A 16823-nucleotide genomic window follows, 5' to 3' on the forward strand; every position below is an offset into this window, starting at 1 on the left:
ACCCATATATCTACAGTAAATACTAAAAATACTTTGAAATAACAGTTTGAAAGTTTCTTATATAACTATAATGACTAGACGTTATGTTTCCCGATAAACCGTAATTATCATGAATACACAATGTGCATCATTTGTATTACATTTGTTATGATGCAATATTATAGATATAGAGGGTGGTATAGAAACCTGTGTGTCACAGTGCATACACGTATAAATAACACAGATTTACTAATTATAAGTATAGACAGTTACGTCACATCCCAACTATACTGTTTACAAATGGCTGGTGTATACTAACAGCGAGAAATGGGAGGGTGTATATCACAAGTCCCCACTGTACAGCATGCAGGTGAGTGACGAATTACAACAAATGCGTGTGTTGTATACATATAAAGCACTGTTATATTCTCTGAACAATATATCGGTAATGTTTAGATTAGACCCCCGTTGTCAATACACATACACATAAACATCATATAAAAATGTGTCTGAAAGTGATCGGACCACGCGAACATTGATTGTTTTAAACATTTACATAATGACATAACACAAATAAAAAAGAAAATATAACACAACTGATGATTATTCTTTAAAATCTTAATATAACCAATAAAATACGAATTCAGTATCAAGTGTACTATTTCGTCACTGAATCGATGCTATATTAAGAAAAACCAGTAGGTTACATTGAAATTGGTGTAGCTATTAATAGTTCTTCTACAGGTGTCCCTTAAAACTCAACATGTACATGTATATTTTGATATCTATTGAAAGTCGATTTATTTACACAACTCTCACCTGAGGTGTAAAATCTATCGATTTTCCTATTTGTATAGTGAATTATATTGTTGATTTATTTTATTTATGACATATAGGTGTAAAATGACACATAACTACCTTAAATACAATACAATATACACTGTATCATAACATGATTCACATGTTTATTATCATAGCAAGATCGATACGATCGGATAATTTTAAAATGAAGCGACGATAAATTGATTTGTTACGAATCTCAATCACTTATCGGAGAAAAGGGTCAAACCCTCTACTATCTATAAGTTCTGTTATCTTCTTTTGTTTTAGATAATGACAATGCAGTTGAGCTAACCCGGGTAAGTGTATAGACACTCTTTTTTATTATCATTTCAATTCACATTAAACTTATAAATACGATGGCCGATATCAGCCGGCACAAAACAACTACAACAGAATACGTTTATGTACATGTATACAATATAACTATAATATAAAAAATATGTACATGTACACGTTTAAAAAACTGTACATGTACACAATACAATATAAATCATCTATGTACATGTACACTTTTAAAAAACTGTACATGCAACTTTATATTTCACACGTGCCTAATGCGGTGGTGAATTAAGGAAAGGGAATATGTTCATAAATCACCGAAGACGCGATAGAGTTCACCATACATTGTTGCTACGTAGACTGTACACAATATTTTCAATAGTTAATGCTTGAAGACGACCTAATCTCATTACCTGAACATGGATATACTAGAAAAGTTTGACACTGGTAATTATCAGGTGTTTAATTTTCTTATCTTTTCTTTGTCACCTGTTGCTCAGTATAAAAACAAAAAACACGGAAAAATTGTGTAATTTATCATGTTCCTTTTACAGTCCCTGAGAAACCTACAATACAAACAATAAAAACTAAACAACTTACAACTAATACAGAAGCGTGTCTTATAATCTTATCCTAAACCCAAATTTTAATGTTTATTCTTGAGCTGCAGTGCAAAAACCAGATTCCCCTTTTCTTCCTTTTTATGTGGACTTTCTCCTTTTTTCTTTGCTATTTTCTTTTCTCTTTTCTTTTCTCTCTCTCTCTGTTCTCATAAAGGCAATATATGTGTACATGTGTACCATTACATGTACTGGCGTGAATTAAGTATACCAACTGATGCAAGTAAGAGTATAATTATATGAGTCGTGTGAGGTAAGAATATATGATATGAAATGTTTGATTGTAATTGTACCATATATTGCGAAAAAACTTGAATAAAAAGAAAATTACAAAAACTTCCGCGTCGACCGAGGTACCAGACCTCTGAGTACAGACCGCTATATATATATTAATTAAAATAACTAAATATAACATTCACACGATAGTTATAACATTAATACTGCAATATATACCGAGTATGGTGTTCCTAGGATAGTTCGTTATCGAATGCTAGCGGCAATGTCTCTATACGCCTCTAGATATATACAACAATTACGAGTTGGATTGTAAGAATGACCACTGGGCAGTAAGTATTTTCCCAGTAGCCGAAATATAGAGGCGGGAATATAGGGTGCTTTATTCGTACAATGGGCAGGTCCAAGGTCTACGTCGTAAGTACAATTCAGTCAGAATGTTGAAACTGAACACAGCAACACAGGTATATACATTCCGAACTGATGACGTCACAGACACTGTTTACCAGACGGGACAACACACGTGTATACAGACAGTTGACAACACTCGTTGTAATATATATATATCAATTATATACCTGGGTTATATACTGCCCTACTGGGGGAAATGTGTCCCACATTTGTTATAACCTTAAAATAGCATGGACTAAAAATCTTTTAAAGCGAAATCCAGTCATATCGCCTTGTCACAGCTACATAAGTCTGAAACCTGTACAAAACAATGAAATTCATGCAATGTTTTATAACCAAATCAATTAAAACCTGCAAAGTAATTATCTAAATGAAAATAGGTAATACAACCAATCAATCACGATGACATTTAATTACAAATTCTTGAAGATAATCTGTTAACTCCATCTTCCTCCGAATATCTGCCTGTGCTCAATGGAAAACCTGAAAGTATCGACTATCTTGCAAAACGTTGTGAAACGATTTTTATTCACCTAAACCCCAGTTTACAGTTGATTGGTCATATGTCCAAGTTTTAATTGGAAAGGATTGTAACAGACATGAACCATCGTTATATTCATATCTATGTTAGCATTATCTAATAATTGATTGGAGTCATGGAGTAGAACGTTTCATTGAATTATGAGTAGTTGAGTACTAAAGTCAAATATAATATAATAATTTTTGTAACACATGTTTTATGTAGGTTGTTCTGAGAGAAATAACCAGTGTTTATACCAAAAGCTATAGCCTTCAAACTTATGATGTCACATGGGGCACTTCATATTTCATATTGTGGGTTATTGAGTTGAAATTATAATTCTATATACATAATAAGTTACTACATGTTTTTGTTGTGTCTCCAACTATTACTCCAAAATGTCACATAAAAATCACATGATATTTGTTTACATGTACTTATGATTTGTCTACTATATTCTTGTGGATTTCTAGTGGAATATCTACATGCATCTGAGTACGTCTGATCGCTGATGAAATGTCTGTAGCGATATAATTGGGCGTATATTGATGCATTCCGTATCAAGTTTTCAATTTAATTTGGATCCATTATATTTGTATAAAGTAAACTAGGGCTTGGTTGCCCTTGCTGCAGTTTACTTTTCGCACAACGACATTTCTGGGTTTCTTGATTACAGGTGTAAGGTACATGTACAGTTTTTAAAAGTGTACATTACATAAATGTGTTATATTGTAGTTGTATTGTGTAGATGTACAGTTTTTAAAAAGCGTACATGTACATATATTTCTTATATTGTAGTTGTTTTGTGTCAGCTGCTATCGGCCATCGTATATAAACTAATCCATATGCGTATATGTACAAATGATCTGGAACACAAAATTTCGAGTGACGATGTTGTAAGTGTAAGCTTCATATTCAATTCGTTTAGTATCGGGTGTAGATCATCCTCGATACTCCAGGGGTTACACTCACTGTCGTTCTGCACCCCTTGTATATGTCATAGCAAAATTGAAGGCTCCACCTTGCGGATGAGACGAAAAGACTAGTTGGATCCTTTGATGAGCAACAGAATATGTCGGTCGCGTTACGGTAAAATTGATTGGCTTTAAAGGTAGTTGGATCTTCTGTTTAATCCTCAAAGGGAAGTTATCAATCTTAGCGATTGTGCAGGTTTTTCTTACCTAGGCAAACCAAATAGCTAGTCTCGTGCCTTCAATATTGCTATTATATATACCAGGGGTGCAAGGAGTGACAGTGAGGAATATTGTGGATGGGTGCAGATATTAGTCGTTCCTTATAACAGATTAAGTTATATATACCTCTGTATGTGTTTGCTAAAATATGCATGTATGAATGTGTGTGTGTGTGTGTGTATAGGTTTTGTATAATATATAATATATATTAATGGTGTCCCATTGAATACCTTATATATATAAAAATATTGCACGAGCATGGCAGAATACCGATATTTTTCACGAATGCGGTGTGCAAAATATCGCTACTCTTCCATACTAGTGAAATATAAAGAGTATTCAATGGGAAAAAACATTATATTTTCAATTATTACATTTAAAACTACCTACATCAACGAAAATTACATCATCAAAGCAGTCGGGGATGTAACAGCGTAATCTTTGGCGTCATATTCTAATGACGTCACGTTTGAAAACATGGCTGCTTGTCCTACCGTTTTCTGGTATTGTTTCATTAGATTTGCTTCAATTGTGTAGATTAAATCATACCGTTGTGCATGAAGCGAAAATCTATCAGAATTACTTATTCTTCATCATTATCCGAATTTATTAAACGTGATATTTTAACTATGAGAAGATGTAACTTTTGATGTCTATCACAATGTGAAAGATATTATTTTTATCAAGTTCTAACTGCCTAGGCCGCCCGTCCTCATGTGATACTGGCTGTTGCAGCCATGTCTTTTCCTTTATAGAAAGCTGGCGGTTATCGTGGTTTTTCTTTGGGAGCAAAACAATAATAAACCATTTTCATTCTAACGCTTACACTTGGCAAGTTATTATGCTAATAAATGAAATTCAGGACCATAAAAGCATATCTTTAGACCCCCAAAACATATAAAACGGACATCTAGAAGCAAACCTATGTATGTTTTTGATTTACCGGACATCGGTTGGCGGCCATTTTTAAATTTTGACTGCAATTTTAACTGTGATAATTCTGTTTATCTAATTCATACGTGAGTATCATATAACTTTGATGTTCGTGATGTAGTACCTGAGATTCGTATTATCACTCAGGAACACAATTTCGGGACAACATAGGAAAAGTTTTACAGAAAACATAATATGCGCTTATATACCATTTGTAGGACGCATAAGCATATTGTTATCACATTTCCCTTTTTTTTCTTTTTTTACCTGCCAAACTTGTGTATGTGCGTATGTAAGTGTTATCGATCACGATTACGTCATATAACAACGTGTACTATTATGTGTATAGGTAATGGGGTGGTACATCATTGTTTATCTCTTTAATGTACGAGTAAATAATATATTTAGACTTCATGATTTCAGTCTCTCTTAATCATATTGTTTTGTTTAGGTTTCACATTTAGAAAGGAATCCTGCTAGTGAACAAAACACAAACGAGCAACAGCATCAGATTGAATGTCTAAAAGAGAGAATTCAACAACTCGAAGCCGAAGTGACACGTGTTAAAGAGCGAATGTTACATGGTGAAGAGCAAAGAGCGTGTGAAAAAAAGCAAATTGAGGAACTTGAAAAGAAAGTCGTGGATCTTAAAGCTGAGTCAGAGAATAAAACACGTAAATTAGCTGCACTTCAATCGGAATTGGAAAGAAGACCCACGAGTACATATAACATACAACACGTTGATACAGTCCACGCTTCAGACACGGCAACTCATGCAAAGACATTGACTACTTATACGTCTAGTGAAATGCTGGTCGACAACTCGCAAACTGTCAATTCAACGGAAGAGCACATTTCCGTCAACGAAAACACTGAAACTCGTACAGACAGCACTGATCAAATACCAAAGCCGAGACCCGATTGGAAATTATAATGAATCGTTTATTTAACATACTGAATTAGGGGTATATTTTGCATTTCCATATTTCCATGTTGGCATGAAGTGCAGGGACGACCATAAATATTCCAAGAAACACATTGTCGCTGTTTTGTAATACTATGATTTCCTGGGACCCAATATCGTGCTTTCCGGACAAAACACCATTTTGTGGGTACATGAACTCGTTGATTATTTCATTTAGGACCTATGATTACCTATCTTGTTTTTTTTAAATATCGCGTTCTATAGTGTAGTTAAAAGCATATTTATCGAAACAATACCTTATTTTTTGTATTTCAAAACAAGCAGTTACGATTACATATACTTATTTTTAGTTACTTTGATGCTAAATCACAAATGTTTATTTAAGAGACAAACATTGTAGCTTTTCTGACTAGGAGTGCAGTAACATTATATATTTATAGGTTATTACATGCCTGTTTTCATATCAGACCCCAGATTGGCCCAAACTACCTATTTCAGGCCCAAGGGCCGAAGGCCCGCGGGCCTTATATAGGTTGAGGGCTTATATAGGGTCTGATATGAAAACAAGCTTGTTATAACATTTTTATCATATACATTTTACTAATGAAAAACACATTTAAACAATACACTTCCGAACCATGTCCCGAAGAGCTGTATGTCATTCTGACCATGATATCGACAAAACCAACGGTGTCTTCCCTTTCGATGTTAACAAACCTTGCCTCTTCCAACCTTTGGTCATTTTCGTTGTCGATAAGTTCATCTAAATCATGTATTAGTTGAGGTAACGACTCGAGCACTGCCTCTCCATGAGCTCCTATTGTAGACGAGAGGTGCAGACGACAACAACAACAAACCTCTAGAATTTGAAGTGGTCACCGGACCGGACTGTGTTGAAGACCCGGATGCGGGCTGATATATCCGGTAGCGGGCTGATATTGATAGATTTTTACACGGGCGGGCAATATCGACAATCGGAATGATACAGTATCACGTATGCAATTTTGTCGATATTTCCAGCAAGTATATGAATAGAATCAAAAAATCCAGTATTTTACACTATATTTGAAAAAGGAGAAATATCAAAATACTGATTGATTAAACCACCCCGAAAGTTGTCTCCAAAATAGACTTTAAAAACGAATTTCACATGCGAGAAGTATGAGATAATATGGAGTGCTTTTGAGACTAAGACGATCACAGTTACGTCCCCTTCAAACCCCAACAATGACATACAATTGAGGTAATATTAAGATAAAGGGAAAAATTATGAGCACTGCAATGCTTTCAATTTACAAAATGTAACATGCACGTCAATGTGAAGACGAGTAGATATTTGCATAATTTTGCAATGTTCGATTACCTAATCACTCGTTTCTACAAGACGAATTGTTTTTATCTTTGAATGTACTTGCACACTTGTACTGCATGCTTTGTTGTCAACATACCACAACCCCTGATTTTAGTTTTAATAGTATTTTGACAGGAGTATTTCTGGGGTGCTTATGATAACCTATCACAATATTGGCAAGTTCAGTTAGTGCAAGTTAATTACTACCGTGAGTCTTCCCAATGTACCAGTTTGACAATGTCAAAACCAATGAAGTGCCTGCTGTCATTTGTCTAAACCCAGATTACTTCTGTAATGCCTCAATGATATGTAAAGGGAGATATGCTTAAAGTCATCATTATAATTTTTATGAAGCGTTATTACACAGATACAAAAATACTCCTAATGCTAACTAGTTCAATGTCACCTCCCTTTTTGAAGCATAAAAACATTTATTCAGACATAAGGATATGTATTTATGTATTGATTTACAATGGGATAAGGCGAGTCCATATTTGTTGACAAATGGATAAGCCTTATTATTCTTTCTTACACTCTCACTTAATAAATAGGTTCTTGATTTTCTAAATATGTTAGTTGTTTGCATAACAAATATTGATTCATCAAACTTTAACCAAATGGTGGAAAACGAAGGATGCAGGCCTATGATAATGTAAATCATAAATTCAGGGTATATTTTATGTAACCCCCACACAGAGGGGTACATTTTGTGTATTCCTCACACATAGGGGTACATTTTGTGTATACCCCACCAGAGGGGTATATTGTGTATATACCCCACACATAGGGGTACATTTTGTGTATACCCCACCAGAGGGGTATATTGTGTGTATACCCCACACAGAGGAGTACATTTTGTGCATACCCCACACAGAGGGGTACATTTTGTGTATACCCCACACGGAGGGGTACACATTTTGTATACCCCACACAAAGGGGTGTATTTTGTGTAAACCCGACACGGATGAATACAGTGTGTGTATACCCCACACAGAGGTGTACATTTTGTGTATACCCCACACATAGGGGTACATTTTGTGTATACCCCACACAGAGGGGTACATTTTGTGTATACCCCATACAGAGGGTAACATTTTGTGTATACCCCACACAGAGGGGTACATTTTGTGTATACCCCATACAGAGAGGTACATTTTGTGTATACCCCACACAGAGGGGTGCAAGTGTTTTATACCCCACACAGAGGGGTGTATTTTGTGTATATCCCACACAGATGAGTTCAGTTTGTGTATACCCCACACAGAGGGATACATTTTGTTTAAAATTACTGATACATTGACAATTGATTCCAGTTACATTTTGTGTTGAGATAATGCACTAAATAAACCAACTTGGGTACCAACGTTTGGCTTTTTTTATATTAGTTCTAAGTTAATCTTGGGTCATGAAACATGAGTTTAAGATACATCACAGTAATGTTAAATGTAATGTCCTATTTTAAAATAAACGAAGCTCTTAAATAAAAAGAAAAGCTTTTTCCGATCTTTCATCGATTTATTCATTGTCATTTAAATATATCGTACATAAGTTACAAAAGTTGGTCTTACTCTCTAAAGAAAAAGGAAAAAAGAAGGTTATTATGAATGAAAAGAAATGTCATCTAACACGTGTTTAAAACGTTGTCATATTTCTCAGTTAATTAATTCATTGATTCAACGTGCACCATAGCGAACAAGCGTATGCTACCTTAAACAATTATGAAAGAACTTCATACCTCTCACATGACAAACTGGATAATATCATCAGGAAGTGTCTGTTTTAAAGGACGTCCTGCTGGTGTCGTTAAACGTCTCGTATGTGAGAGACAAATCGGTATTTTGATAGTAACGTTTCAAGAGTATTTTCAATGTTTTAATTTTCAATTGTAGAAGTGGATTCAGCTTTTTTCTTTTTCCCTTATACCTCTTCTTTTTTCTTTTTCTTTTCTCTTCTTCTTTATCGCAGCTGTCATACAGCTGCCAATGTCAGCCATCTTGTTAATTTTGCTATTATAACGTAATTATATGTATCACACAATACAAATAGGCCCTTTATTTTGATTGGCGAAACAGGTAAGTCATATAAGTATTCAATGTCTGAATATTTATCATCTGTTCAAAAATTGTAGATTCTAGAAAGTAAAAATGTGCATCATTTGTATTATTTTGTATTATGCAATATTAAAGATATAGAGGGTAGTATAGAAAAAAGTGTGTCATAGTTCATACATGTATAAAGAAAACGGATTCACCAGTTCTAAGTACAGACAGTTACGTCACATCCTAGTGATACTGTTTACAAATGGCTGATGTATACTAACAGTGAGACATGGGAGTCTGTACATCAGCAGGCGCCACGGTCCAACATTCAGGTACGTAAAGTATCACAACAAATGCCTTTTTGTAGATGTACCAATGAATATTTATCATGTAAAGATATAACACAATGTTATGTTCTCTGACAAATATACTGGTACATGTTTAACTTAGACCTCCGTTGTCAATACACTAACAAACACACATAAATGAAAGGTGTTGGACTATTCTAATATTGCAGGTATATCAATAAAATGAAAAATATCACGTGGGAATGCTGCAAATCGTTATGTTATTGTTACAAATCTCAATAAACACACTGATATTAATATTCATCGTGAATTTTTCGTCCCTAAATCGAATCTATATTAAGGCAAAATGGTATTGGTAAATTATGTTGTAATTGATTTCGTGCTTACATTGTAAGTAATAACCTAATATATATAATGTTATAAACTGTCCTTTTAAACCGAACAGGGCTCTCCGACTGATGTCCTTCTAATTTACATTTCAATGGAAAACATTGACAAAAGCGAACGATTAAAGCTGATCAATAACTCTGCTCTGGCTTGAGGTTTAAAATCTATCGATTTCTCTTTTATATATATTGAATTATATTGTTGATCTAATTAGCGTCATTGACAGTATATCAATAACTTGATTCACAGGTTTAATGCCCGTACACATTTGTAGCAACATCGATACAATCGAATATCTGTACATTGTTGAGTAATAATATGTTGGCGTCTTTCTACTATTCTAACTATGCATCAACATTTACGTTTCTCAATCGCTTATCGGAGGAAAGAGTCAAACTATCTACTTTTTATTAGTACCTATATCTTCTTTGTTTAGATGATGACAATGCAGCTGAATCAATTCGGGTAAGTTTATATACACATATTTATTTTCATTTAAATTCACATTTTATTTATAAACCAATGTGCGATTTATGTACAAATGATATGGACTCCATATTTTGAGGAACGTTGTTGCAATTATCAGCTTCTTATTCAGTTCGTGTAACACCGGGTGCAGATGATTTTATGTATGTTTGAAATGTGTTTGTTTATATATGCATGTATGAATATAAATGTGTGTGTGTGGGAGGGTTAGTAGGAGGTTTGGATAGTTTATAGAGGATATTAAGTGGCTTCCCGTTGAAGAACCTATATATATATATATATATATATATATATATATACACTGTATATATATATTTCACGAGTATGGCAGCATTACGATAATTTTCACGAGTGTAACGTACGAATGAAAACATATACTTAGTCTGCCCTACAAGTGAAATATATATGGTAAAGTGGGTAAACAATCGAGTTGCCTTTTTATAACATTTTTAAACTACCTGCAATAATGAAAATCACTGCATCAATACAGTTGGGGAATCAATAGTGTACATTTTGGCGCCATGTTCTAATGCAGTCATACTTGACAACAATGTCAACAAAATTTGTAAATGCGCTACTCAGCACGATTTTGATGTTTCATGTTATTATTAGTTACGGAGAAATTTCACAAATGGTAACAATTATGTTGTCAAGTAAATAACGTAGTGTCTGTAACAAATATATTCCAAAATAACTACTCCCTCTTCTGTCGCCTCATCATTTTCTGAACAGAAAATTTGTGGGTTTTAGCAAGTAAAGAAAACAGCACGATGTAACTTCTTGTTAGCGCAGGATGGATATTTCTCAAAATTAACGTTAATGTCCCCGTGGTCTCCATTTACATATATGCATGTCAAATTATATTAGCACTGCATAGTTTAAATGGCATACTCTTACAAAATAAAGGGCATGTTTGAGATACACAAGGATAGCAGATTCATTCTGCACAACACCTTCATATATTTACATATATATTTATAAACTACACCACTATAAATGAAAGTATTTTAGATTTGTTTTTTTCAAAGCGTGTTTCCGACAAACGAGGTGTTGCATTGCGGCCCACGACAGATTTAATATTTCTTAGAATAAAATAATTATTTGGCATAAAATACACATCAAAACAATGTTAATTCCTCAAATAGAACCAATTTGTGACTGCGCAGCGCCCCGAGCATTGATTTTCAAGATGCCCATGACAACATGTGCCTTTCATGCATTATATTTCGAAATACACAGAACATAACAAAAATCGTCTTCTGTTGTTAAATGGCACTTTCAATACCCTTTCCGACGGCATAGAGGAATTGCCCATGTGTGATGTCATTTTCTTGCAAATAACATGTTTACTCATTATTTGTCATAAAATGTTAACAATAACATTTTTGCATTTTTCGTTGAATTGACAGGATAAGCATGATACAGGTCGGGTTCAATCAAATTTGTACACATACAAATATCTCTAGGTATCCATCTTTCTTGCGTATAAATCTTGTTAAGATGTTTCACTGGATATGCCCACTTTCGGAACTTCTTTCCCCGTACCCTCTTATCTTTTTGCTAAATAATAAAGTACTAAAAGTTTGGAGTGACGCGCTTATAGAAAGTGTATTGTACATTATTTTTTCAATATTAATTCAACCAGAATTTCGTATGGGACAACAAGGGGAGATGAGAATAAGATTTTTGTATAAATTAGGAATGTGACTCATGTATAACTTTAGTTGGACCCTAAAAAATAGCTGTTTCAGTCATGAAATATGCTCCCATTCGTTTCCAAACCTTTTTTCAGATTGATAAATATGGATTTAAAAAGGTTTATGTACCAAAATCAGTTAATTGTTTGGAGTGTAGATGTGAAATTGTGATTACTAGCATGATATGTACGCTATCACTTTCATCAGACAAATGACCAGTAAAACAAACATGTATATATACAAATATGCAAAATATGCACGGGTTGACAACTACAATCTGTCCATTAGGCTACGCTATACGTGTGTGTACACTTGTTGTGCAGTAGGTTGAATCAAATCGACTAATCGATAAACCTGCACTTTATTTTATGCCTGGTGATAGATGTGCGAGGGTCTATCGTTACAGAAAAGGTCATTAGCTCTGTGAAAATCTCTTTGTCATAGTTTTATTTTGGAATGTACAAAATACATATATTCACAATAAGCCCGGTCGAATTTTGAAATGATTAAAAACCGAACAAGCAGATTTCCGGACAAGATAGAAATACTGAAAAAAGGGTGATAACTCTTTTAAAAATCGTTGAATCCTAAAGTGAAAGCACAACTTGGTCATAATAGTAAAGCCTGCATGTTTTCAGGACGGAAATCCGAAATCCCCAGACAAGATATAAAGCTGGAAAATTCTAATTCTTTTTAAAGATCATCTTACCTAAATTCTGAAAGTGAAAGCATGACTTAACGTCATGGTTATAAATCATAGCTAGTCATGCTGAATCATGGAGGATTATAGTCCATTGTGTATCTTTTATTTTCAATGCTTCTTAGTTTGCCCCATGTTGTTAAAGTTTCACTACGCCAAAATGTTACATTTAATGTGTTTGACCTATATTTTGATGTCGCCCATTGCCGATGAAGCAGAAGATGCTTACCTTTTCAGAGAAACTGGACTTATTCCTGTTGTGCATTGTCTTTTGTTTCCTCTTCCTTAAAATATTTTGTTTATATTACAATAAATGTGAAGTGTCCAAAATAGTGCAACATGGGCAAATAAGTCTAACTAACGGTTATCAATCAAACTAGATATTTTGATGTTTTGAGTTTGGAACATACAAAAGTCCTTAAAATTGAATGTTTACCACTTGTCAGACTAGGTGGCACTTCTGCATTACTGAATAATGCAGTATTGTCAAATCAAGTGAACCTCCATTACTGAATCACATTCTAAACTTTCCTTATATGACACCCGATATTGATGGTACAATGAGTTTGAAATAAACAATATAGGAACATCTACTTAGGCTTTCTCTTCACACAGACCTTTAAAAATTGAATATGTTCGACTTCTTAAAAACATTGGGTTTATTGAAATGAATCGTTTTACTGGTGTTTAAAATGATTGCTCAATCATGTATTGTTTCGCAAGTCTATCTGAAATTACAAAAGGTTGCCCTACCTAAGATTTGCTGCCAATCATTCAATTTTCAATTGACCGTGACCGCCATTGTGTTGGGCTATTGGTGTTCAAAGGACCTGTTACAGGAACAAAAGAATTTTGCCCACAAAGCAATTTAACCATTACTGGGTTATATTTGTAGCTCCCTAAGACACGACCCATGAGATATTTTTTAAAAATTAAAAAGGTCCCCAGGGCCTGTGCTATGAACTATTTAGTGCCGCCTTCCAAAGGTGTACGACAGGGTTCACTTTTTTGTCCAAAAAACTATCAAAACAATGTTTTCCCTACCAAATAATATTATATTATTTAAAATAGGATCTGCTGCAAATTATGAACTCAAATATGTAACAAAACATTGCATAATAAAAAAGTTATAAAATCTTAAACTCTAAAAATGTTGATATTTTCATACACGTTTTTGCTACATCAATTGATTTACGGAAGTAAAACACCAATTTCCGGTTCTTGTACACCGAAAATCTTTTAATATTATTTGGTGCATTATGTTGAGATACGATAGTGAAAGTTTCAGAAAATTTGAGAACCGGTAAATTTGTCATATAAATGTCAAATTGTAGCAACGTCTATTTCCAAATAAAATCCAACAACCTTATGACCTATAGTCATGTTTGATAATTTAACAATACGTCGCACCAATTTATTATCGCAACTGATTAAATTTTCATCAATATGGTCTGCTACTCATGATGAGCCCAACTATAAAGCTAGATGTTGCAAAATAAAAAAGTTATGCAATCTCACAGACATAAAAGTTTAGCATGTTATGTACATTTTTAGTTGTTTCGCATCTTTACGGAAGTGATAGGCATATTTCCGGTTTTTGTACACCAACATACTTTGGATATTATTTGGCACATTATGCTGTATGCTGTTATGTATAAAAATACATATTTTTTCTTGTGAATACATTATGCCTCTGTCCGATCGGGCTAAACAATTATCATGAACTATGACGTCACAACGGAAGAGGACGTCGCAAGTCCGTGTTAATTGACGTCATAATAAGAAGATTGAGCAATGAAACTAGTGCGTAACCATATAAATTTAATTATTGCTAGTAGATTTATCAAATAATTGGGAGTGAGGGAACCTAAAAGATTGTGGGAATAATAAAATTGAGGTTTGTGGTCTATTATCTAAACTAAAGTTGGGTTAAGTTTTTTTCAGAAATGAAATATGTATGTAAATACCTTTTGTAGAATGCATACACCGAACCACGAATATGTTATAATTTTATCGCACTCGTCCATCTCAGGTATGCATACTTGAATTATGTATGGATGTATGACTCGTGTTTTCTGTGACATCATCTTAAGGCATGCATTTGTTTATGTAATGTTTTTTATACATTTATAAATGTGGTACATTATTGTTTGTTTGTTGTGATGCAAGTGTTAAGCATAAATATAGCCTCCTTAAGTTCAGTCTATCTTAATTTATATTCTCATCAATTTGTTCAGATTTCAGAAAGGGATACTGCCATTAAACAACACATAGAAAATCTGGAGCATCACATTGCAGATCTGACTTCAAAAATACAACAACTGGAAGTTAACGTTACAAACAAAGACGAACAAGTAGGCAGTCTTAAGAAAGAACTCGGAGATGTCAAAGAAAAATTAGAGAATGATTTAACTGCATTAAGAACAGACTTCGAGTATCTTCAATCGGAATTGCAAAGAAAACCCACGTCAAATAGTATAACCATACTCCACGCGGACACAGTCAACGCTTCAGACGCGGCAACAAACCATTTTACGGCTAGTGAAATGCAGGTCGATAACTCAAATTTACAAACTGTACATACAAAGGAGAAGCACATTTCTGTTAACGAAAACACTAAAACTCGTACACACAGCACTGATCAAATACCGAAACCGAGACCTAATTGGAAATTATCTAAATGAAACGTTTTTAGCCCACAAATATCAGATGATGGGCTATTCGAATCACACTCCTTCCGCTGTCCGTCTGTTCGACTGTCCGCTATTTCTCAATAAGTCAAATTCATTATGTAGATTCAGCTTGGCCTTTAGTTGTGCATGTTTACTTTTGATACTGATCAAATAAAGAAAAATGCTGACAGACGGCAATCTTGTATTTTGACATTTATCAGAAAGTACATCGTACTGAAGGACTATTTTCAAATTTTGTATATAAGTTTCCAATAAACAGTTTACAATAACATTGGCTATTATAGCAAGTAACATGTGTCATGTTATGTTATGCCATTACGTAATGTTCAGGATTCCCGTTTAGGATTTCCAAAATTGGAATGGGTATTATAACCTTTTAGGAAAATGAAGAGCAAATAAGGTAAAACATCATCTTTTGTAGATCTGTTAAAGATCCTTTTATATTGGGCAGCAAGACCCTTTTAGAGTCTCTTGTTTACATAAGGAATGAAGGGTATTTTTTTAATTTCCACGGTGGCATCAAGTGCAGTGACGACAAAAAAATACTTAATAAAGCGAATAAACGCAAAAAACAGCTGAAGGAAAATGGGTATTGAAAGAAAGTTTTAGAATTATTGGAAAAGTTCATATATTATTGTCTTCAAAGTTACAAAAGACACAACACTGCTATGATTTCAATACCGATTACAAAATTGTATCCTCCCAATTAAAACCTATTTAATAATATTGGGATGTCAAATGGCAATATCTGTAATATCTGCAAAGCAGAAATAGAAACTACAGAACATAAATTCTGGGTGTATCTACAGTCTTTAAAGCAAGTCTAAAGAGAGATTATACAGCAGAATAAGGAAATTCATTAATTTTGTGTTAGAAACAACACATTTGAGAGCTACTAAAAATGCTCCTATACCCATTAACGATACAATTTGGTATACGAAATATTACATATATGCACTGTTTCCAGAAAAAAATGTATGTATGTATGTGTGTATGTACATGTATGTATGTATGTATGTGTGTATGTATGAATGTGTGGGTGTGGGTGTGAGTGTGTTTGTGTGTGTGTGTGTGTGTGTGTGTGTGTGTGTATGTATATGTATGTATGTATGTATGTATGTATGTATGTACATATTTATTATTTATATGTGTGTGTATAAATGTTGTTATTTCGATGTTTATTGACTATGTTACCGTTGTATATTTGAAAATGTCTGAATGTGTG

The 16823-nt window shown here is 33.8% G+C and overlaps 2 protein-coding genes across 2 annotated transcripts; both read left to right on the forward strand.

Moving 5' to 3' along the window:
• Nucleotides 1-269: 269 nt before the first annotated feature.
• On the forward strand, nucleotides 270-6411 carry LOC110457101. The gene is made up of 3 exons (XM_021508200.1): nucleotides 270-349; nucleotides 1090-1118; nucleotides 5464-6411. Exons 1-3 carry the CDS (start codon nucleotides 307-309, stop codon nucleotides 5944-5946), a joined length of 555 nt encoding a protein of 184 aa, XP_021363875.1. The 5' UTR covers nucleotides 270-306; the 3' UTR covers nucleotides 5947-6411.
• Nucleotides 6412-9582: 3171 nt separating this feature from the next.
• LOC110457102 lies at nucleotides 9583-15765 on the forward strand. Its single transcript, XM_021508201.1, has 3 exons — nucleotides 9583-9659; nucleotides 10459-10487; nucleotides 15143-15765. The coding sequence occupies exons 1-3, from the start codon at nucleotides 9617-9619 to the stop codon at nucleotides 15587-15589; spliced, it is 519 nt and encodes a 172-aa protein (XP_021363876.1). The 5' UTR covers nucleotides 9583-9616; the 3' UTR covers nucleotides 15590-15765.
• The last annotated feature ends 1058 nt before the right edge of the window (nucleotides 15766-16823 follow it).

This window comes from Mizuhopecten yessoensis, unplaced genomic scaffold (genome assembly GCF_002113885.1).
Source record: "Mizuhopecten yessoensis strain PY_sf001 unplaced genomic scaffold, ASM211388v2 scaffold9023, whole genome shotgun sequence".
Lineage (NCBI taxonomy): Eukaryota > Metazoa > Mollusca > Bivalvia > Pectinida > Pectinidae > Mizuhopecten > Mizuhopecten yessoensis.

Coding starts and splice junctions, on each gene's coding strand:
- LOC110457102 (XM_021508201.1), top strand. CDS start 9,617: ATGGGAGTCTGTACATCAGCAGGCGCCACGGTCCAACATTCAG. Junction 9,660..10,458: donor CGCCACGGTCCAACATTCAG/GTACGTAAAGTA, acceptor TTCTTTGTTTAG/ATGATGACAATGCAGCTGAA. Junction 10,488..15,142: donor ATGCAGCTGAATCAATTCGG/GTAAGTTTATAT, acceptor CAATTTGTTCAG/ATTTCAGAAAGGGATACTGC.
- LOC110457101 (XM_021508200.1), top strand. CDS start 307: ATGGGAGGGTGTATATCACAAGTCCCCACTGTACAGCATGCAG. Junction 350..1,089: donor CCCCACTGTACAGCATGCAG/GTGAGTGACGAA, acceptor CTTTTGTTTTAG/ATAATGACAATGCAGTTGAG. Junction 1,119..5,463: donor ATGCAGTTGAGCTAACCCGG/GTAAGTGTATAG, acceptor TGTTTTGTTTAG/GTTTCACATTTAGAAAGGAA.